General features: G+C 49.3%; 2 protein-coding genes across 3 annotated transcripts in view; one reads left to right on the top strand and one right to left on the bottom strand.

The window, feature by feature from the left end:
* Positions 1 to 1,565: 1,565 nt before the first annotated feature.
* GRXCR2 (glutaredoxin and cysteine rich domain containing 2) lies at positions 1,566 to 6,835 on the bottom strand. Its single transcript, XM_069869268.1, has 3 exons — positions 6,239 to 6,835; positions 3,830 to 4,051; positions 1,566 to 2,029 (listed from the first exon to the last, which is right to left on the bottom strand). The coding sequence occupies exons 1-3, from the start codon at positions 6,782 to 6,784 to the stop codon at positions 1,850 to 1,852; spliced, it is 948 nt and encodes a 315-aa protein (XP_069725369.1). The 5' UTR covers positions 6,785 to 6,835; the 3' UTR covers positions 1,566 to 1,849.
* Positions 6,836 to 16,428: 9,593 nt separating this feature from the next.
* Positions 16,429 to 20,440, top strand: part of SH3RF2 (SH3 domain containing ring finger 2) — a 33,438-nt gene continuing 29,426 nt past the window's right edge. Inside the window, exons 1-2 of one of the 2 annotated variants that reach the window (XM_069869234.1) lie at positions 16,429 to 16,480; positions 17,071 to 17,568. In XM_069869234.1, the coding sequence (XP_069725335.1) occupies positions 17,197 to 17,568 (372 nt within the window). In that variant the 5' untranslated portion in view covers positions 16,429 to 16,480; positions 17,071 to 17,196. Of the gene's footprint in view, positions 16,481 to 16,900; positions 17,569 to 20,440 lie in introns of those variants that run through there. The other variant, XM_069869233.1, reaches the window with a different exon arrangement.

The following is a 20,440-nucleotide window of genomic DNA, read 5'->3' as shown; positions in this document are numbered from 1 at the left end:
AGACAACCGTGCTCAGAAGGAAGATTTAGCAGGATGCTGTTTTGCCAGGAGCAGGTGCCACACAGAAATGCTGTTTACCTGTCGCTAACACAGCCTTCTGCCACTGTGAAACATTTTCATTTTAAAGCCTACATAAAAGTCTAATGATTGCTGCAGCACCAGGCCAAACACCACACCGCACCTACTGACAACACAGGGGTCAGATTCTGCAAGAACAGGAAACCAGAACTCATTTCTAGTGATCCAGCCTTCTTTCAGACAGATCCCAGCCACCACAGCAGAGTCCCTGGAAGGGCAGGTGCTGCTGTCCCAGCTGTGCACAGTCCCTCATGTCACAGGGCAGCTGTGCTGTACCCCCACCGGGCCCATTGTGGCTCAGAGCAGGCAGGATTTCATGGCATCAACATCCCTCTTGGATGTTTTAGTGCTCTACAAGCAGTGGTTGGGCTCTTTCTGGCCACAGCACTGCCTGCATGATCCCCCACACCAGACCCAGCCTGGGCATCCCAGGGTGCCATGTGGTATGAGGGAGCCCAGGACTCGTACGCCATGGACATAGAATCATGGAATGGTTTGTGGGATATATTGTATTATTTTCGAATTATTTCAATGCTAAAACAGCATTATTTCTTATCATTTAAGTATTGCAGAGAATTCTTATAACCTGCCACAGGAAAGCAGAAATATGGCTATAAATTACCCTGTCTGGGTTGCAGCCTCAGCAAGGAGCACACACAAGCAGTCTCCTAACAGATCCTCAGCAGCAATACGTGCATTAAGGCTGCAATAACGTTACTTGTGAATATAAAATGTAATAAGTTAAGGCTTTGGGGAAGAAACACTAACTCCCATGTTTGCCTCCCCCTCCTGAAGCCCCTGGGCTCTGTGCCACCAGTGGCAGCCTGAGAGGCATCCCGCAGCATTGCTTCACCTCGAGTAATTAGCGTTTACCTTCAGCAGATGACAACATGGGATTAATATTAAGCAACGAAAGTCCTGCCCACTGCCAGCCTGATCCTGAAAACTGCTGAGCGTCGTACAGGGAAGGTTTAGTTCAGCACTTCCTAGTGAGTAGGCTAAAACCTTAATAACCTCTACTTATAATAATGAAATTTTGTGTGCTTTTCAGTGTTCCAGGTTCAGGAAAGGTTTTCATCTTCTTCCCATGGATCAGATGACAGAGGAATTGTTGCACCCACCAACAAGGATGTAAGAACCATTACATGTTCAGGAAATGCCTGTGACTCTGCAGGGCGAGCACAGAGTTAATGACAAAAACCAGCATAATTTTAAAATGTTCAGCAAGTTAAACCTAGGGCAGGCACCGCTCTGCTGCGGAGCAGCAAAAACCAACCTCACACCCTAATGCAAACCTCATACAAACCAATCTCTCACCCTGACACACCCAAACTGCACCGAGTTTTGCTGCCTTTAATGGTGTTACCAGAGCACCTGCTGGGTTAGGACCTGGCCCTGCCAGGCACCAGATCCCAACCTGAGGGACAATGCTGGTAAATTCCCAATTTGTTCCAGATGCCAGAGACATTTACGCAGGTGCTGAACTTCCAAGCGTGGGCCATTTCTTCCAGCACCCAGGTTATGTTCGTTCCTGCTGACAGCACCTCTGCAAAGCCGCACCCAGGAAGATGCAGAAGAAGAGAGATGCATGTAGCAGAGAGGGGGACAGTCAGCAGCAGAGGAGCAGTATTCATATTTACTGTGAGGTGTGTACAACATGCCTTCCCAGCTTTTAAAGATTTGTCATTAGAGCGAGACTGCTTGAAGGCTGAAGGATTCAAAGCCTTCAGCAAAACAGTGCTGTGGTGCCTACTGAGGGAGGGCAGTCCGGTCAGGCAGCACAGATCTGGCAGGGTTGCAGCCCACTTTCATTGCAAGCCGGACATCGGAGAGCCCTGTAGGACTCCCTGAATCGGTTTGCCAGCATCGAAAACTTGCTTCCATGGCACAGTGAGCAAGGAGCAGAGCCTGACCCTTTACACTGGGAACAGCCGTGTTCAGCATCGCCTTCCTGAAAAAAAGAGATGATAAAAAAAATCTGGTAATGGATCTCAGACACCAAAGTCTGTAACATGCTTGGAAGAGGGAAATTCTGCCTTCTGGTCTCTTAAGCAATTGTTGCTCCTTGCATTCCGCTCTGACAATTAATACTCAGCTCTCAACAGCAAGATCTTCAATAAAAAGGTTCCTGTGTATTGGGGGCAATTTGTAGATGCTGCTAGGTAAGAAGTTAATGTGACTGGGCTTATAACACAGCCCTCCCAGACTCCTTCATCCCCTCCTGCAAGGGGCTGCAGAGCTTCAGCCATCATCCTGTCCTTTCTTATCACATCCAGGTCCAGGGCTCTGTCCTCACTTCTGAGCCACTCCTCATTCCTCCATGCATTTTTCACGTTCCCTCCCCCAGCTCCCCATCACTGCCATGCACAGCTCCTTTCAGGCTGTTCCTTGGCCCTGCAGCTCACTCCAGAGTGCCAGGCAGACTCTATCAAATCCCATCTTATAATTCAGAGCTACAACAGAGCCCAGAAATGATTCAATATCTGCATCAGGAAGAAAGTATCACAGCGTAGGTTTATGCCTTTGCTGTCAGGTTCAGTCCTGCATCATTCCTGTGCAGCCGTTCTACCTCACACAGCGCTGTAGAACAAGGTTTCAACTCTGATGTGGGGAGCTGGTGCCACATTGCTGCATAGTGGTACCTGCTTAAGATTGTGATAGTCCAAAATGACTGACTCTTGGAACAACAACCTTCCTGTGGTTTGCTCATCCTTAAATGAACGTTCATGATACCAGTGTATAGAAAGTCCAAAATTATTCTATACAGGTTTAGGACTTTCAAGTTTTACTTGTTGTTCCCAGCCATCAAGGAGAACAGAATACTTCACCAAGTTCTTGCAGGGTGAACAAATTTCTCTGGAACAGAGAGATTTTCCTTCTCCAAAGTATGCTCCACCAGTGAGAGTGACTGGAGAAAGTAATCGGTTACTTGATGGAGATCCTTTTCCACATGTATTCCCCCCAAAGGCTAGAAGTGATTTTTTTGGTGACTCGGATAAGTGTGTGCCAGTAGGTGGCCTGATTCTTGGCTTTTCTGTTAAAACCCTCTTTCTGAAAATCAAGTTTCTTTCAAAACTGTCAAGGTCAAAATTCCTACTTAGTTTCTCAGGGCTGGTTTTGGTTTTCTTGGGGTCCAATCAGCCATAATCAAGGCTGATGGTTGTGGAAGGGCCAAGGTGACCCTCACTCAGCACAGGAGGTCAGTTGCAGAGCTGCAAAACTGCAGTGCTTCATGTTTGCCCTGCACAACAACATGTTGTGTGGGATCAGATTAAGGTCAGACTAATAGAGATTCAGACCAACAAAGACTAACCTATGAGAAAACAAGTGGAGGGCACAATCTTATTTCAGCTGCTATAACAATTTCAGCCTTTGGCAGTCTCAGCCACAGAGCAGCTGTGTTTAGCCTTGTCAGGATGGAGAAACTCCAGCCTGCTCTTGTTCCACTGAGAGACGGAGATGGGGGATGGAGCTAAGCCAAGCTACATAAGTGTCAGTGATCTCAGGGAAGAATCGAGTGGGAGACATGAGCATCTGGAGACAGATGATCTGTCCCCAGAGCACAGACTGCCGTGCAGCGCCAATTGATTGTCCCCAAGCAGAAAGAGGAACAAAGTGATGCTTTTAATCCAAACTTAGTTCAATGTCAGATGCATAGATGAGGCCTAGGCAGGAATACTCAGTGGTCTGACCAGAGCTGTGAGACCCAAAAGCCTTAGAGGGAAGAAAAGCACTTTCCATTTTCTCTTACCTGCATGTACTGGTTGCAGGCTGCGTTTTTCTCCACATCCATCATTATTTTATGTCCACCACCAAATCTCTCTCTCCTTTCTCGGTGTATGAAGGTCCAGTCATTTATCCCCTCAGTGTGGATGATTCTCCTCATGAGCTCTTTCTGGTCAATCGGTGCACGGATGATTTTCAGGTTATTGGTGTAGATGATGATCTTGCCAAAATCTATAATTGGGGAAGCCTGTAAAAGGATCTTATCAGTGTCTCACCTGTATAAACACACCCAACAAGCACTGACAATACATGGGCTCACAGAAGAACATCCCCTCCGCCAGTCACCTGCTCAGCTGGCTCTGCAGCACAAGGCAGCCCCACGCAGCCGCTCAGCGTGTGGAGCAGAATGGCACTGGAGAGACCACCCTAATGGGCCACAGGATTAGACCCAGATGTCAGGGCAAATCCTAGGAGCCTCACTTTAATGTCCTGTTCTGTGTGGGGAAAGCTTCCTGGGATGTACATGCTCATCCCAACCCATATGCAAGAGAAAAAAACAAAGGCACAATTCTAAGAGCAGCTGTGTGCAAATACACAGAAAAGCAACCTCTGTAGGACCGACCTACCTTTCTTTGAAGGTTGCATAGTTAGGGGGTGGCAAAGAGGGGGGTTCATGGTTTTGGCCAGAAATAGAAACTCCCCACAATGGTGACCATCCCGCAGCCTCTAACAGAGTGTCTCAGATTTAAAAACAAAGCTTTTCTTTGTAATTTATTAATGCTAGCAAAAGGGTCAGACGATAAAAAGCCCTCACACTCTAAAAGGCTCATGCTCCTTACACAGACGTGGCATCTCCAAATGCATGTTGATGCAAAACAAAACTGATACTGGATGGTGATTACTCAAGGTATTTGTGGTTATGGAACTGTGGAACAGACCCAAGTGTTACCCAAGAATGCATAACAAATGAGTGGTATGGATAAGATCACCTTAGTGCTCTGGCTTTAGGCAGGAGAGATTCATTGTGGTATGATGTTTTAAGTTAAACTAGATGCCCAGTATACTAACTAAATACAGTTCAAATATCAGCCATCTGGGTTTCCTGCACGCAACTGCGATTAGCGCCAAGAACTAATAGACACTTTGTGTATTCAAATCAAGGCCATAAAATACATTTTATACTTTTTAAAGCATTTATAGAATCACCCACCTTGCTACAACCTCCTTTCAGGGTTTTGTGGAGAGCAATGAGGTCTCCCCTTAGGCTCCTCTTCTCCAGACTAAGACATTTCAGTCTCTTTATTGTACAAGTGCCAGAATGAGACTTAATTTACCCAAAGATCACAACAGATGACAATACAACTTGGGTTTGAGTGACCTTTCTGGAAGCAGCTGGGGCACCGTCACTAAGGATGTGCTGCAGGCTTGGGGTTGGCAGGGGGATGGACAACGGGTTGACCTATTTGCTGACGCTGCCTAATCTTGGTCAGTCTGAGCTGGAGGGGAATAAGCAATCTCTCAGGCCAGAGAGTGATTCAACAACCCCCTCAGTTACCTCACTCCGTCTTCCTTTTTACTGTCTTTCCTCTGAACAGCTCAGGTTCTAGAAGTTTGCTGACGAGATCAGCATAACGTACTCCACTTAGAGTCTGCGTACCAGTGACGTGGCCGTGTTATCAGCCGATACACCATCACTGCTAGGGTCGTTTAGTTTGTGTGTCTAGATTTGATAAAACCACATTAGCAGTAAGAGACAAATCTAATTCGATGGAATAAGAAAATGAACATAATCCCTGTGTATTAATGAATTTAACTTATAATACATGTACTCAGGCTTTTTATTAGAACTGAAGAGACACTTCTACATCAATGGCATTAATTGTGGGTTGATAAAATACCCAGTGAAACTAAGCCAGGATTGTCAGTGCAGCTGACAGGGAGCTCTGACTCGCTCGGAGGCTCCTGGCACACTGCCATGGCACTAACCTTTCTGCCATCTGAAGTCATGCAACTTTAATGTTTTAAATATAACAGATTAAGATAATACCCACCTCACATTTGACTGCTTTTGATGCATTAGGATGACTATGTGTAGATATTGATATATGTGGAAATGCCTTATCTTATTCTACAGAACGGACAGATGCAAATCCACCTGCTGAGAAGAAGGAGTACAGTGAACGGATGCTGTTCACTTGCTGGCTGTGCTGCCACAATACCTGCAGCTCTTACCATTTGCAGAGTAAGCAGGGTACAGAATTTGTGGGATAAAGGCTGAAGATCCATCCTTTTAAAATCCTGCACTGATAAAACTGAGTTTTATCTGGATGAGGATCCCCAGGCTGAGCCTCCTGTTATTATACAGCTATAAAGAGGGTTTGGTCTCAGGTTGGTTTCCAAGCTGTGTGACACCCCCAGGCTGGACATCACTTACCCTGCAATGGCTCTCGCCGGGCTGGTGGTCGCTGAGGAGCGGTGAGTTGCTGGTGAGACCGTATTTATCATTCTCTCTGAATATGCTGATGCGCTGGGCAGTCAGCTTGGCTGGTGGATACAGCCTGTTTTCAGGCTTTTCCACGGCCCCACAGAAATGGTCCACTGGCTCGAAGCTGTGTCGGAGGAAACGCCGAGAGCGCTCTTTGGCTGGGAGCTCAAGCTCCTGCCCATCCTCAAAGACTTGTTTTAACACTCTCCCGCTGCAAGCTGATGATATTTTGAACCTCACTTTGCGGGGCCTTCCCTCGTGCCGCTGATTGAGTTTCTTCTGGGGCTCATCCATTATTAGGATTTCTAGCTGCAGGTCTTTGAGATCAACCCCAAGAGCTTTGGGTCCAAAAGAAAACTCTCCAGCTTCTCCCAGCCACACAATGTATAATTCAAGGTTCTTAGTAGTTCCTCTCATTTTACAGCAGAACTGACACCACAGTATTAAATATTGATAGATATTCACAAAGAGAAAACATCGATGGTGGTGAAACATGAGGCGGATCAGTGAATGGGGGACAGGTCAGCTCACCACAAGGAGAAAGGAGTTAACTTAGGGAGGGTAGGATTAAAGAGGGAACTCTGCCCATCTTCTGAAACCATGGAAATGTTTGCTGCCTGCTGTGATAAAAGCTACCCCAAATATTCCATCCCAGCAGCTTTTCACAGTTTTCTGACAAGGTGAGAAGCTAAAAAGACAAGTTCACAGAAAAAGCAATCCAGCTTCACAAATAGCAAATGTGAATAATTCCTCTTCCATTCTTGCTCTGAAACTCTGAGAGCACAAAGCTCCATTTCATTTCAATCCAAACGAATTCCTCTACAGGCTGGTGGAGATCGAATTAAGATTTTCTCGCTTTAGCTCTGAGTCCCCGTTTGTAATTCTTGCTGCCTTTCAGGGGCTCCTGACCCTGCTAGGTTTGCTTTTCATTTGTAAAAGGCTGTCACCTCTGAAGAGACACCAGAGGCCCCAGACCCACCTCATTTGCAGTCCCTGTGCTCAAAGGCAGCTATTCCCATTCAGTCGTATCCTTTTCCAGTAGGCAAAGCAGATGTTTGCAGAAGAGCAGAGCAAAGGGTCAGGGTGCCAGGCCTGGGTTACCATGGAAAAGGAGAGGTCAGCGTTAGGCTGGTCACAGCCAGCCTCCCCCAGCAGGACGTGAACTCCAACACTCACAAACTTCCACCCAGATGGCAGTGAGCAATAAGCCAGGTTACCTGCCCCGACAGCCTGTCGCCAAGAGATGCCCACCCACCTCCCCAAAGCTGGCATGTGCTTCATCCCTCAGCTGAAGCAGGGGTTTGTTCATCCTTGCTGCATTTGTTGGGACTGGTCTTTCCTTCGGAGGGGAAATGAAGAGCATATTTGGTATAAAATGCATCAACAGGGTAACTGCTGTCTGGGTTTTAAACATCTCCCAATACCTCCTTGTATCATAAGTGCACACAACAGGGGTTAGATCTCTTCTTTCAGCTTACAAGATCTCAGCAAATTTCCATTATTAAATGCAGTTTCATTGAGTGGGAATAAAACGAAGCTTTCTGCCTACACCCTGCCAGGGCTTGCTTCTTTTAATTCAAAAACAGTGCTTTAAAAGCTTAATACGCTCAATAGATTAATTTGTGTTTATTAAGAATTCATTCATGAAATACGAGGATGATGGTTGAGCGTGGCGTACGCTAATAACACATGAGAGACCCCCCAGCCAGAGGGACAGTCTTCGTGCGCGACAGTGGTTTCTGTTGTGACAGGCTCAGCTTGCACAGGTTCCTTGGGTTGTTGGCAGCCTCATCATAAGGACACCCAGAAGATGAACATTCCATCAAGAGAACATGCATGAACACGCCTGAGTAAACCTACAGCCACAGAGACACCCTTCGCATCTCAAAAACACTATTACAATGTCCATGTCAGCCTCCCATCCTATCTCAGACAGGAGGATCTCACATTATATGAAAACTTTGATTTGCATGAATCAAACTCGAATCTTGCTGCGTTTACTTGAAGAGCCTGATCCACCCCTTTCTCTTGTAGGTCCTGTGTGAATCAGGCCTCAGTATTCCTGCTTTTTCAAAGGAACACCAGCAGTCTTCATTTGGTACAAATCATTTCCCACAATATCCCTGAATTGAAGTTCATTCTCTTTTGATTAAGGGAACAACCAAACAGGAAATGGAGTCCAAAGCAGAAATGAGAGAACCCAGCAGGAGCACCACTGCCACGACCTGCGCTTGCAAGACAAGCAAAGCCACTTCCCACCCTTACTGTTACTTACAGATGCTGTCAAAACACAGCAGATCTGCCCCAGCCCTGCAGCTGGTGCCAAAGAACAGTCCCAGCCTCTGCAGTACCATCGGCTGGATTTGCTGTTTATGGGAACAGCTCGTGGCTCCTGGCACAGGGGCTGGGGTCAGGGTGAAATTCAGCCCTCTGCAGGGGCACGATGTCCAGCAGCCACATGTTCCCTTGGGAACCCGAAGTCCACACATAGAGGCTCCTACTGGGGTTTGCAGCAGAGGGATCCCACACTCAGATACACACGTGCTTCTTACGTCCCAGTACAGATAAGTCTTGCACAGAAAAGAATTCTGAACAGCCTTTCGGTGTTTCTTAGTTATCCTGAACATCTCAGGGTTTCAGAGGGTGGTTTACAAGGTCATCTCCAAAGCCATGTGTGCCTCACGCCAGCCAAGGAGCATTACAGTGCGCCAGGGGTGGGCAGCTCGGCCAGGAGCCGAGAGCCAGGTGAAGGACAGACGGGCTGCAAGGAGGTTGACACCGTCTGCTACAGCCCTGCCAGCACAGCAGCATCCACATTGCTCTCGTGTCAGTGTGGGTTTGTTTCTCACAGCTAGCACAAGCCTTACTGAAAATACAATAATCACTTTGCATACAGAAGTGAACTCATGAAGTTTCATGATCCAGACCATCACTACACTATGTTTTAATTCAGACTCCCTTCCACTATATTTTAATGACATCTCTCTGTCAGGCACAAAGCCTCCGCACTCTCCTCCCCACGTCAGGAGGAATGAAGTGGCTGTTGGAAGCGTGCTGGAGGCTGTGCAGAACAAAGACAGTCCTTGCCCTAAGGAGCACAAGATGTTGGCTTAGATCTATTGCAACTAAGTAGAGAACGTACAAAGGAGGACAGAAAGGAAAGCTGCAGTGCATTGGACTGTGAGGCTTTGAAGGCATGTTTCCTCCTGCAAGTTTTGCTGAAAGTGGTTTGTTGTGTTTTGTGCCTTTAGAGCGAGCACTACAGCCCCCCCTCCTTCCCATGAGGGCACAGGGTAGGCAATGAATCGGGATGGGGCAGAGTGTTATGGTTTCAGCTCCAGCAATGCCCAAATGCTTCAGTCCCACCTCACTTCTCTCACATTCAGCATCTTAAAGCAAGGTCTGTGGGGCAGCTGCTGGAGAGGAGGTAAAAAGAGGCCCAAGCCAGCATCAGGGGCCACCAAGGAAGGCTAGAGGTCATGGATAAGGAGGCAGGGCAGGTATAAAGGAAGCAAAGGAGCAAAGTAGAAGCTTGAAAGCAAGGACACAAGCATTGAACTTGCTTCAGTGTGGGAGTAGCAAGCAGAAAGGTTCAGAGCAGCAGGTCAAGTGGATAATTTTAGCTGGTGATTTAAAGGAGTTGGAACAGGCTCTGTGTGCTGAAGAGGCCAGCAAGTAAAAGCAGGAGCAAAAAGATTCTGCATGGAGTTACAATCATTGCTGCTAGCCTAAGGACAGGGTTACATTTTGGATGTGTGCACATAATCCAGGCAGGGAAATGACTTCAAGAGGATCTAAATCCAACCTCCTGCTCAAAGCGGTCTGTTCGGTATTCTCTGTTCCCATGGATATTCATAGTAGTGAATTTGTTTAATATCATTAGCAGAAAATAGGCATAAAAAATGAACAGAAGTGGTGGTACCAGTGCAAGAGCACTGAAACCAGTCACCCACAACTTCAAAATCATGGAAAACACTGCAAGATATGCTCAGCCTTGAACACAAGTTTGAGCTCTGATGTTCAGATCCGGAGGCACTAAGCTTTGTTTCAGTTTGGTGATGGGAAGCATCGCTGAAGCGCCCCGCTATCTCCATCTTCTGCCAGAGATTTATATAGAAATCCCTGAAGCACAGGGCAGGCAACTGCATTCCTGCTGTGAAACAGAGGGGCAAGCACCAAACCTGCTGAAATTCAAAGGAGCCAAAGCAGGGGTCTCTCTCCTAGCTCCCACAGCCAAGGGAGCCAGGAGGGTGGTGAGTGCAGCCCTGGTCTCCTGCTCTCGTTGGGCTGGGGCTGCTCAGTGCTGGTCTACTACCCCAGCAGCGTCCATCCACTCACTAATGAACACGTGCATCAAGTGGCAAGCAGGTGCTGATGACTCACCACCAGCCCTTGGCGAGCACCCCCACAAGGCCTTTCTTAATCATCTCTCGCTCCGCACCCAAACCTCTTGTTACAAGGGGGGCTGAACTCCATCCTCTCCATACCTCATGTAGGCTGAGGGACAGGGATACAGCAGGAAAAGCCACTGGTAGGGTGGTAAGAACTAGTAGATTTACACATACAGGAGTTAAAGAAAGCTGGATTTCATATAGCTTTAGCTCATGGTTGGATTCTCCAATCTGTTAAGATGCAAACATCCTCTCTTGTTCAGAGCACATTCAATACCTCTCTCCTGTGGGGAGTCCCGAGCATCTAATTAGATTTGAAACAAGTTGTGAAACCACGTTGCATCATCTCCCTTTGTGAAGCAGCTCACAGGGTTTGCTTCTTTTGTACTCAGGCTCTTGTTTTCACAGAAGACACAGGATATTTAAAATTCTGGATGCTTTTACTCTCTGCTGAACTGGATTCACAAGTTACGAGGGTGCACAGACAGAGCTACACCATACCCTGCGAGTTCCCAAGGCTCCGTTTCTCCAGGAACCCAAGCTAAGACGTGTCCTGGGGGTGGCTGCTGCCTGGCTTCGTGTGCATTCCTGCAGGCTGAGGTCAGGGCAGTGGGGGACGCCCAGCACCTCCAGGAGCCTCGTGCAGGCTCCCTGATGAAAGCCAGCTTGCTTAGCACCCACCTTAGCCCTAGAGACTCTCACATGGCACGCAAGAGTCCTAAGTAAGCACAAAAACCTTGGAAGTCACACAGAAACAAAAACCAGAGAAGAGCACTTCAAAGAGGGAAATTCCTAAGAGTGGAGTTTTACCTATGGAGACAAACCTCCCTCGGCTCCTCCTATAAGCAGCAGCTCAGCCCGAAACTGGAGCTCAGAAGAACACAGGCGCACAGACCAGACAAGAGAGCAGCAGCCGCAGCGCCAAGGTGGCACTGCCCAGCCAGCATCCACGGCCAGCGAGGGATAGTGGACACGTAGGCACCACCTCGTACTGGAGGTAAGCGCATGGGAACTCTGGGGTACCCCATGAGTGAGACACAGCTCCCAGGCACTTGCAGACATGGAAACGGCTCTGCCGGTATGAAGTAACTCTACCACAAGGATTCCAACCCCATTGAGCCTTTCCACTACGCTCCCCTCCACTGAGTAGCGGACTGGATGCTGCTCTCCAGACCCCCCTCCACCAGCAGCACTGCTCTGCAAGCATCAGCTGGTGGAGAAACAAACTCAAACCACCAGCCCCCAGATCTCTACCTGATCAAACAAAGAAGCAGCACATAACTGAACCACCAGTAGTTCCTAAGCTCCATTTGCAGCAGTCTGTTCAACACTTACACCCTCCACAGTCCTCCTCCTGTACCACAATTGTTCTCTCCATGGAGCTGGAGCTTTCTGAGCAGCAGTATTTATAACCTGCTGGCCTCGCTGTAGGCCCTGCTCTGGGCTGCAGCACTTGCTGTTGGCTGGAAGCACCTGGGAACACTAAAAGATGATGGATGTATCATTGCAAGCAGCCTTGTTATTTGCATTTGTGTTTAATTAGGTAATCGGAGCTTGGCATTTTCTGTGGCCAGACCTACATGAAGAACAGCTGAGAAGCACTCAAAGCAGCTTTCCAGTGCCTGTTGGTCAGGGGCTTAGGTCTACTGCTGCTTGGAAACCCTTATTTCTTGTTTTAAAAATTGGAAATTGCATCCCTGCACATTCAGCCCTTATTGGGCAAATCCCAGCAGAGCAGGATTTACTGCTTGGTGTTCTGTGGTTCTTACTGCTCTGTAGGGGGAAGAGGATGGATGTACCAGAAAGCAGAGAGCGATAGGGCTGTGGCAGAGGATGGTGTCTGTCCACTCGCTGCTGCTCGGCCCAGCTTCACCACCACCTACTTCTAATAACACTTAACAAACACCTAACAATCAGTCTTAAGGAAAAGCAGTGAATAAATTTCATTTAAAAATAATTCTCTGTTTCTGGACAGGCACTGCTCCGCTCCAGCTGCTTCAGATCCAGCTGAAGCCTTCATGTTACCCACCAGCACGACTGCATGAGGCCGTTGTGTGCAAAAACCAGCATGCAACTCTGTAAGGTTAATTAGCCACTCTCTAAATCACTCTTCTTACATAAGTGTAGATGACTTCTCGCTGTTTGGCTTTCACCTAGCAGTTGATGCATACCTAAGAAAAGGTAAAAAGGTGAAAGAAAGGGTTATTGTCCCACTGCCGGTGGGTTTGTCCCTGCTGCGAGGAGCAGGGTGGTGGGAGCAGGGAGCAGTGCCTGCTGGCTGCCTGCCCCACCAGGACGGAGCAGGGAACTGGGGATTGGTTTGAGAGATGGAAAATTTTAAGGAGGCTTTTGCTCTGCTGGCTGCAGGTTCCCATGCTGTGCACATCCCCGCAGTTTCGCACTGCCCTAATTATGTCTTCAAGCAAATGCAATGTATTTACTAAATGTGCAGGCTTCTCCCAATTAGCATTAGCCCATGTGCACGAACCCCGCGCTGCGGCCGTGCAGCCACTTGCAGTGGCCGATGCCGCGCTGACCACAGGGAGCTGAGCCGCAGGGTGAGCATCGCCGAGCCGGGGGGACATTGCCTCCCCTCCTGGCCCTGGGGGTCCACAGGCACAAGCAGGACCTGCCGTCCCCCCTTCACGCTGTGCTTGTGGGTGGGTAGGAGGACAAGCTGTTAGCTTCAGCTCTATAATTTGTAGCAGCTTGTAAGTGGCACCCCCTCTCCCTGCCCTCCAGGAGCTAAAAACAGCCTGAAAGGTCCCTCTTCCCCGGAGGAGGAGGCGTGTGGCATCCACTTATGAGCTGCAGAGGAGCAGAGGTGTTTTACCGCCCCCAGGGAAGCGTCGCAGTGCCCGTGCCCTCTCCTAGCAGACACGCTCCCCGGCCACAGCAGCACTTGCAGCAACTGGTTGACTGCACCCAGGGCGCCTGGTGGGATGAAGGATGGAGTGAGGAGGCCAATCAAGAGCACAGAAGCTCCTCTTACTTGCTCACGCTATTCCCCACTGTAATTTTGAGCAGAGAGCCCAGAGGAACCCAGAAACACAAGTAGCTCAGCATCGCTACCAAAGGGGACTTCTTGGGACCCCATCGCCAGCCCACGTCAGGGTCCTGCTGGAAACTCTTCTCGAGCAGCCTGCGGGCAGCAGCCTGGAGCACCCAGTGGCCAGGAGGGGCTACGTTCCCACCAAACGTTTCCCTAGAAAGAGTGGAGACTCCATGTGAGTTCTCCATTGGGTGGGCAATTTCATCCCTCTTTTACCACACTCCCTTCCCCTGGTAAAGCTGCAGAGGGCTCCTGCAGGACCGGGTGGCAAGGGGTGAGCGCAGCCGTGCCCAGGCAGGAGGCTTCAGCAGTGACAGTGCTGCCTCCTGCCCGACACGCAGCATCCTCCACACCGGACACCCTCTGCATCCAGCCTGGAGTTAATTACAGCATCGGCATGAAACAGAGACTTTTTAAATGAAAGGGAAGGACTAGCAGCTTTCTAGCTCTGCCTTTATATTTTAACCCCAATTATGAGACACTCTGTGAGGGAGAGGCGGTGGCAGAAAATAAAGTTTAATGGGATGGTCTGAGTGTTGAGTGGAGAACCATGAGACATTGATACGCTGTGTGGCCTCATCCCCTGGTTTTCTCCATGTAAAGTAGGAGTGATGCTTACCCTGAGGGCCTTTCCACAGATGAATTAGCGTTTTTAAGGTGCTTTGAAGATTTAAGGTGTTATGTAAATGCTAAGTGCTAGCATCATTGGCTTTTATATTGCAGCAGAACCCACAGACTGCAATCAAGATCAGAGCCTCACTGTACCGTGCAATTTAGAAACTTCTGGTTGGAAAAATCCCGCATCCCTGCATGCCCCAGGCAGGCAGAGGGGCACTGGAATCGCTGCCACCTCCAGGGAGAAGGTTGCCCAGAGCTTTAGCACTGGTGGCATTCTCGGGGCATGGAGAAGGCAGCACGCTTCCCACAGCCACACATCACCAAGAGGGGTAAAGCCCAGCCCTCAGGAGCCCAAAGCAGCCGCCTAGCAGGTGCAGTGCTCTCCAGACCCCCGCATCCCTCCGGACCTCTCGAGTCCACTCGGCACCGCTGGATCCCCCCGCCTGGGCCCTCCCAAACTGTGCCACGAGGCAGTCAGGCAGCAGCCGCTGGTTTCCCTCAGGAATTCGCTGTGAGCTGTGCCCTGCAAAATGTACACCATCTTCTTGCCAGCAGAGCTCCAGTCCCACCCATCGCGTTGGCAGCACAACCAAAGCAGACTGGCCCTTACAGTTTAGGAAAAACTGAAGCAGCCCTCACAAACCAATTTGATCGGGGAGCTGCGTTACCTGCATACACAAAACCAGCCGGTCGACTTCACTCCCACCACTTGCCCACCGCAAGACATTTCAGAATTCTGTTTGCTTTCTAATCAGATGAAAATACAATGAGTGTTAATCACAGAGCACAAACAGGGAAGGATATGTAAAAAGGAAAAACAACCTTCAAAACCTTTGTTTTCAATACAGTTTATGTCATGCATTGCATTTAAAAACACCCCTAGATGAGGTGATGTTATTTGCAGCTTCATTCATTAAAAAGTGTGCACTCAGTCAGCCAAGCGCAAATCAACATATGAGAGACTACAAAGAAATACCAAAGCAAAAGGAAACTTGAGATGAAACAGAGTGAGGTCACTGGTTTCTTCCATTATCCTGAAGATGTTTGCCAACACTTAAATTCAGCCCAATGGCCAGCTTTTTTAACAAAAAAAAAAAGAAAGAAAATGAAAAAAGTTTTATTTTGGCAAAATCATGATCCATACAGGAGAACTTTTGCCAAAAAGCCACATCAGCCTTTTCCACTCCATACTTCTGAACGAGCCCTCCGGAGAGGAGGGAAGGGGCACATGTGCAGTCTGATGGCATCACCTGTGAGAGCACCAAGTACAGAGTCACAGCATCACAGAATGGTGTGGGTGGGAAGAGGCCTCTAAAGCCCATCCAGTCCAACTCATCCAGGCACATTTTCAGCTTGGTCAGGGTGCTCAGAGACTCATCCAACCTGACTTAGAACCCCTCCAGGGATGCGCCAGCTACCACTTCTCTGGGCAGCCTGGGCCAGGGCCTCCTCACCCTCACAGAAAATATTTCTTCCTAAAATCTCATCACAATCTCCCCTCTTCCAGCTTAAAACCATTCCCCCTCATCCTATCCCTGCACTCCTGATCCAGAGCCCCTCCCCAGCTTTCCTGGAGCCCCTTTCAGGACTGGAAACTGCTCTAAGGTCTCCCCACAGGCTTCTCTTCTCCAGGCTGAGCAACCCCAACACTCTCAGCCTGTCCTCATAAGAGAGGTAGAAATCGTTCCTTCAGTTAACAGTCTTCTCCTCTAATATCTGTAGTATTTGTAGGTTGCAAACACACAACGGAGACAGGGCAGGGTTTGTAAGGAAAACTGTCTTGGATCTTCGCTACGTTTGCTGCTCTCTTGTTATGTAACATCCATATGTGTGAGCACGGCAGAACTCAAACCTCGAGCCCCACGAGCTCGCCATGCAAGGGCTCCCCTCAGCCCCTCCAGCACGCAGCGGGTGCTGGGTGTCCCGGCTGCTCTGCAGGGCTGCGCGGCTGCCGCGAGTCCTGACTTGAATCCCGACGTGGCGTGCGCTTCAGTCTCCACCAGTGTGCAGCGCCGGGGAAGCTGAACAGGTTGAGTGACTTCAGGCTGTGGGAGGAATAATTGCTTCAGAGAGCTGAGGCAGCCAAACCGGGTGAGGATGGCACTGCAGAGCGCCTCACATCTCTGCCAGGTACCTTCAGAGTGTTTGTGTTTGAAGGACTTTTTATAGAACCACTGTCAAAACGGGTAGGGAATGAGCTTAATTGGGACTGATCTGAAAAACGAGGCGGTGTGTAGGTGTGCGAGGGATGTGCGCAGCGAGCGGCTGCTTTCAGCCAAAGCTGAGCATGAACAGGTCCGGTCAGATGTTTATCAGGGACTCTTATCTCCTGAGCTGGTAGATTTTTTTACTGTCGTGTCAGTTATGATCCGCAGAGCGGTTAGTGTTAAAAACAACTTAGTGCACAGTGAGGCTGAGCGTGCCTGTCCTGCCACAGCCGGTGCTGCCCTGGCCGGCGGAGCTACCTGGCCCAGCTGGGGCAATGGGATCCAACTGCCCCGCGAGCAGGACCTGGGGCTCCTGCCTCTGGCGTCAGCAGCCCGAGCGCCAGCCCCTCGCGTACTGAGTCACAAATGACTCACTTCAAACTTGGATGTGAGCACAAAGTATACACTTGCAAATTGGCTGGTGAGGCACTGCTTTGCAATGTAGGTGGGATGGATTACATACTCCAGCAGTCAAGTTCTGCTCTCTTCCCTCCTCCCTCTCCCTCCGTGCAGGATAGCTGTCTGAGTCCAGGATTTTGGTGTGGTTCTCGCAGGCACAGGAAGGCACCTCAGCCCGCTCTGGTGGATGTGGCATGTGGGTGGCTCTGGCTCCGCTCGTGACGGAGCTCTGCACCGAAGATGGATGATTTAGCTCTCCTTGACCTGTTGGAGTGTCCTGTGTGCTTTGAAAAGCTTGATGCCACAGCGAAGGTGCTACCTTGCCAGCACACTTTCTGCAAGCCCTGCCTGCAGAGGATCCTGAAATCGCAGAAGGAGCTCAGGTGTCCTGAGTGCAGGACCCTCGTCCTCTGCAGCATCGAGCAGCTGCCCTCCAACCTGCTCCTCATTCGACTCCTGGATGGAGTCAGGTGTGGACAAAACGTTACCAGGTTTGGCTCGATCCCAAGGTCGGGGGTCCTGTCCTCGCCCGCCTCCCTCCGCAGAGTCCCCAGGGGGCTGCAACTTCATCAGCACCGGGTAGCAACGAATCCCAGGATCCACATGGAAGGGGTAAGGAATGTCTCTGTTCTTTGCTCTGTCCATCAGCACAGAAAGCTTTATTCTTGTGTGCCAAGAGCTATGAAACTTTCCTGTTAGCAGCACTGCAGAAATGTTTGAAGTAAGAGAGATCGTTTTGTTTGCAAATCTGGCTGCTGTTTCCTTGTGGTGTTTGTTTCGAGTTCATCACAACAGTGATTGCCCTGACACTCAGGCTGAGACAAAACCAGCTTCCCCTTTTCCTTACTAAACCATCACAGTAGCTTTTTCCCCAGGAGTTTTCAAGTGTTTCCTGACTCTAGGGGGGACCATTTAAGGCACTTTGACTTTTGAGCAATATACTGGTTTTTGACTGATAGCTATTATATCGGTAACTGCAAAGCTGTAACTGTTAGAAGTGCAGAAAGGTATTTCCAGTCACTGCACCTCTGTTTCCCCAGCCACTGAGAAGGAAGGAGAGCATGTAATGATGCTTATGTCTCTGGCAAAATACCCTGAGGTTCACTAATGATAAAAGTTAAACTTGGTTTTACCAACCATACCTAGGGAGAATTACTTGGCTAATTTTAAAATTCTAAGTTGTTTCTGTCATTTTCTTTAACAGTACAAAGGATTTTCTTAAATAGCGAGGATGTGATATCAGACCAGTTAAAGGAGCTGGGCTCCAATTCAATTTGGGGTAGAGACTGAGTGTGGCTTCGCCTTCCCTGCATTATATTATCAGGTTTTCACTTCTCCTACCTGAGCTACTCTCTGTAAAATGTCTCCACAAACCTGTTTGCACCATTTAAAACCTTGACTCGAACAGCTGTTAGAGCTCAGAGCATTGTTCAGAATTCCAGAGCTACAACCTTCCAGGTAGATGTGGGATGGGTTTCCTCACCCACTTGCTACAGAGGTACCTGTGGGGCTGCGGAGGAGCCTGTGTCCTGCAGGTACAAGGTGGTGTGCATAGCCCAAGGAATCTCTGTGCCATCGAAAAGTCATCCTGGATGGATCACACACCAGACCCAGACATCTCTCAGGAGCTCTTTGCTCAGATTTTCTCACTGGGAAGTGTGGTGGTGTGGTGTGAGAGCGAGCCCCTTCCTCGGGAGCACGGGCCCAGCAGAGTGCCAGGCTGGCCTGCCCGCGTGCCGAGGCTGTGCCCGGGCCAGGGGCGGGCTGCAGGAAAGCAATCCTGGAGGAGCACCCCACTTCTCCTGCACGCACCTCTGCAGCCAGAAATCACGCTTCAGCTCAGGTGAAACGCAGCTTGGTGCCCAAAGGTGCTGGACAACGCTGTTCTGTCAGCGCTGGCGAGCAGGGACAAACGTCTCCTGCCTGCAGCACCTGTTTGGTGAGCGCTGGCCGGGTGGGACAGCAGAGCTGGCTGGGACACTGCGGTTCCCAGGCTGCACGCAGGCTCCCTGCAGCCTCTGCCACGGATGCCCCCGCTCCGCAGCGGCGCTGCCAGCTCTGCGAGCAGCAAGGCCACAGCCAGCGAGGCCCCTCGCTGTGACTGCCTCTCCGGGGGAGCCTCAGGGAGTTGCTGACATGGTTGGCACACAGTACGAACCACCAGACAGCAGCGGTTTTCAGCCACTGCCATTACAGGCGGCATTTCAGCTGAAAACAAGGAGCTTTGTAGTTTCTCCAGTCGGAATCCTCCAGCCCCAGATAAAATAGCACAAATACCCTCATCTGTTTTTCTTGTCTCTCCCTCGTTTCACATTTCTTTCACTAGATCTCAGGACAGGTAGGAACTTGTTGCTGATAATACTCAATGGCAACATCCATCAGTCTGCAGCTCCCAAATGCGTTTGAAGACCAAACTGCTGGGAACTGGTGACTGAGAGGGCTGCAGCTGCAAAGCGGCTCCCTGCAGCGCTGGGACGGCCTCTAACTCCATATGCGTCTTGATGAAGGGATAGGAGAACGCATTACACTGAAAAGCTCTTAGACTTAATTAGTTAATTAATTATAAAACACTTTGGAATCCTCAGCTGCAAGGCGAAGCACGCAACATATTACTGACATTTTGGTGGTGTTACATACACGCAGATGGGACCACAGGTCACTTTAGCTGCTCTGGTGGGATATTAATGGATATGGACCCTCCCTGAACTGGCACCGGTAACAGCAGAGCTTCACTGGGCAGCAGCAAGGACGCACTGAGACAAGGCGGTAATAAGGGTGACTTGTCAGCTCCCTGCACCACAAAGTGCTTGAGTTTCAGGGCATTCATCTGCAGTAATTTGGGTGAGCAGAGGCCCCCAAACCATCTGAACTACAAAGCAGATGGTCTTTGTCAAGAATCCCAGTAAGAACAGCTATCATGCAATCCTGCTCCCCTACAGTTAATCCCACCACTGCTGCTTTCTGAGTACCCTTAAACTCAGTATTCATTTGCAGCTGCAGTGGAAGGCCATGTGCTCTGCAAAGGAAGACCGTCCCAATCTGTATAGTTCACTAATTACCACTTACACTCTACATGACTTTGTGCTGCAAAGTAAATGAGATTGATGTGCACCATGCTGCACTGCAGCCAGATATGCCATCAAAAGCAGTTTTGTTTTCACTAAAGAAGCCATTCTATAAATAAACTTCCTTCATCCCATGGAGCTGAGGAAATCACAAGTTTCATCAAAGATCTCCTCAGCAGAGATGTTTCCTTGCCAGCGTTCAGCCATTCAATCTCATGAGCATCCACAAAGACAAAATAAGTAAAATAACCCCCCTCATCACCAAGCGAGCCATCATTCCAAGAGGGAAGCGCAAGCAGGCATTGCTGCAGCTAGCAATAGTACAACACTCAGTTTGGAGTCAGGAATTCCACAGAGCCAGTCCTTAAAAAACAGGCAGAATTCCACTCACAGCCCAGCCCAAACTATTTCTTGTTTGC

This window comes from Phaenicophaeus curvirostris, chromosome 15 (assembly GCF_032191515.1).
Source record: "Phaenicophaeus curvirostris isolate KB17595 chromosome 15, BPBGC_Pcur_1.0, whole genome shotgun sequence".
NCBI lineage: Eukaryota > Metazoa > Chordata > Aves > Cuculiformes > Cuculidae > Phaenicophaeus > Phaenicophaeus curvirostris.
This window is presented reverse-complemented; position numbering and strand designations above follow the sequence as displayed.

Excerpts from the sequence above, each read along its gene's own strand:
- GRXCR2 (XM_069869268.1), bottom strand. The coding sequence starts at position 6,784 with ATGTTTCACCACCATCGATGTTTTCTCTTTGTGAATATCTATCAATAT. Across the intron at positions 4,052-6,238 it reads CCGGCGAGAGCCATTGCAGG|GCTTCCCCAATTATAGATTT; the intron begins GTAAGTGATGTC and ends ATCCTTTTACAG. Across the intron at positions 2,030-3,829 it reads CCTGCAACCAGTACATGCAG|GAAGGCGATGCTGAACACGG; the intron begins GTAAGAGAAAAT and ends TCTTTTTTTCAG.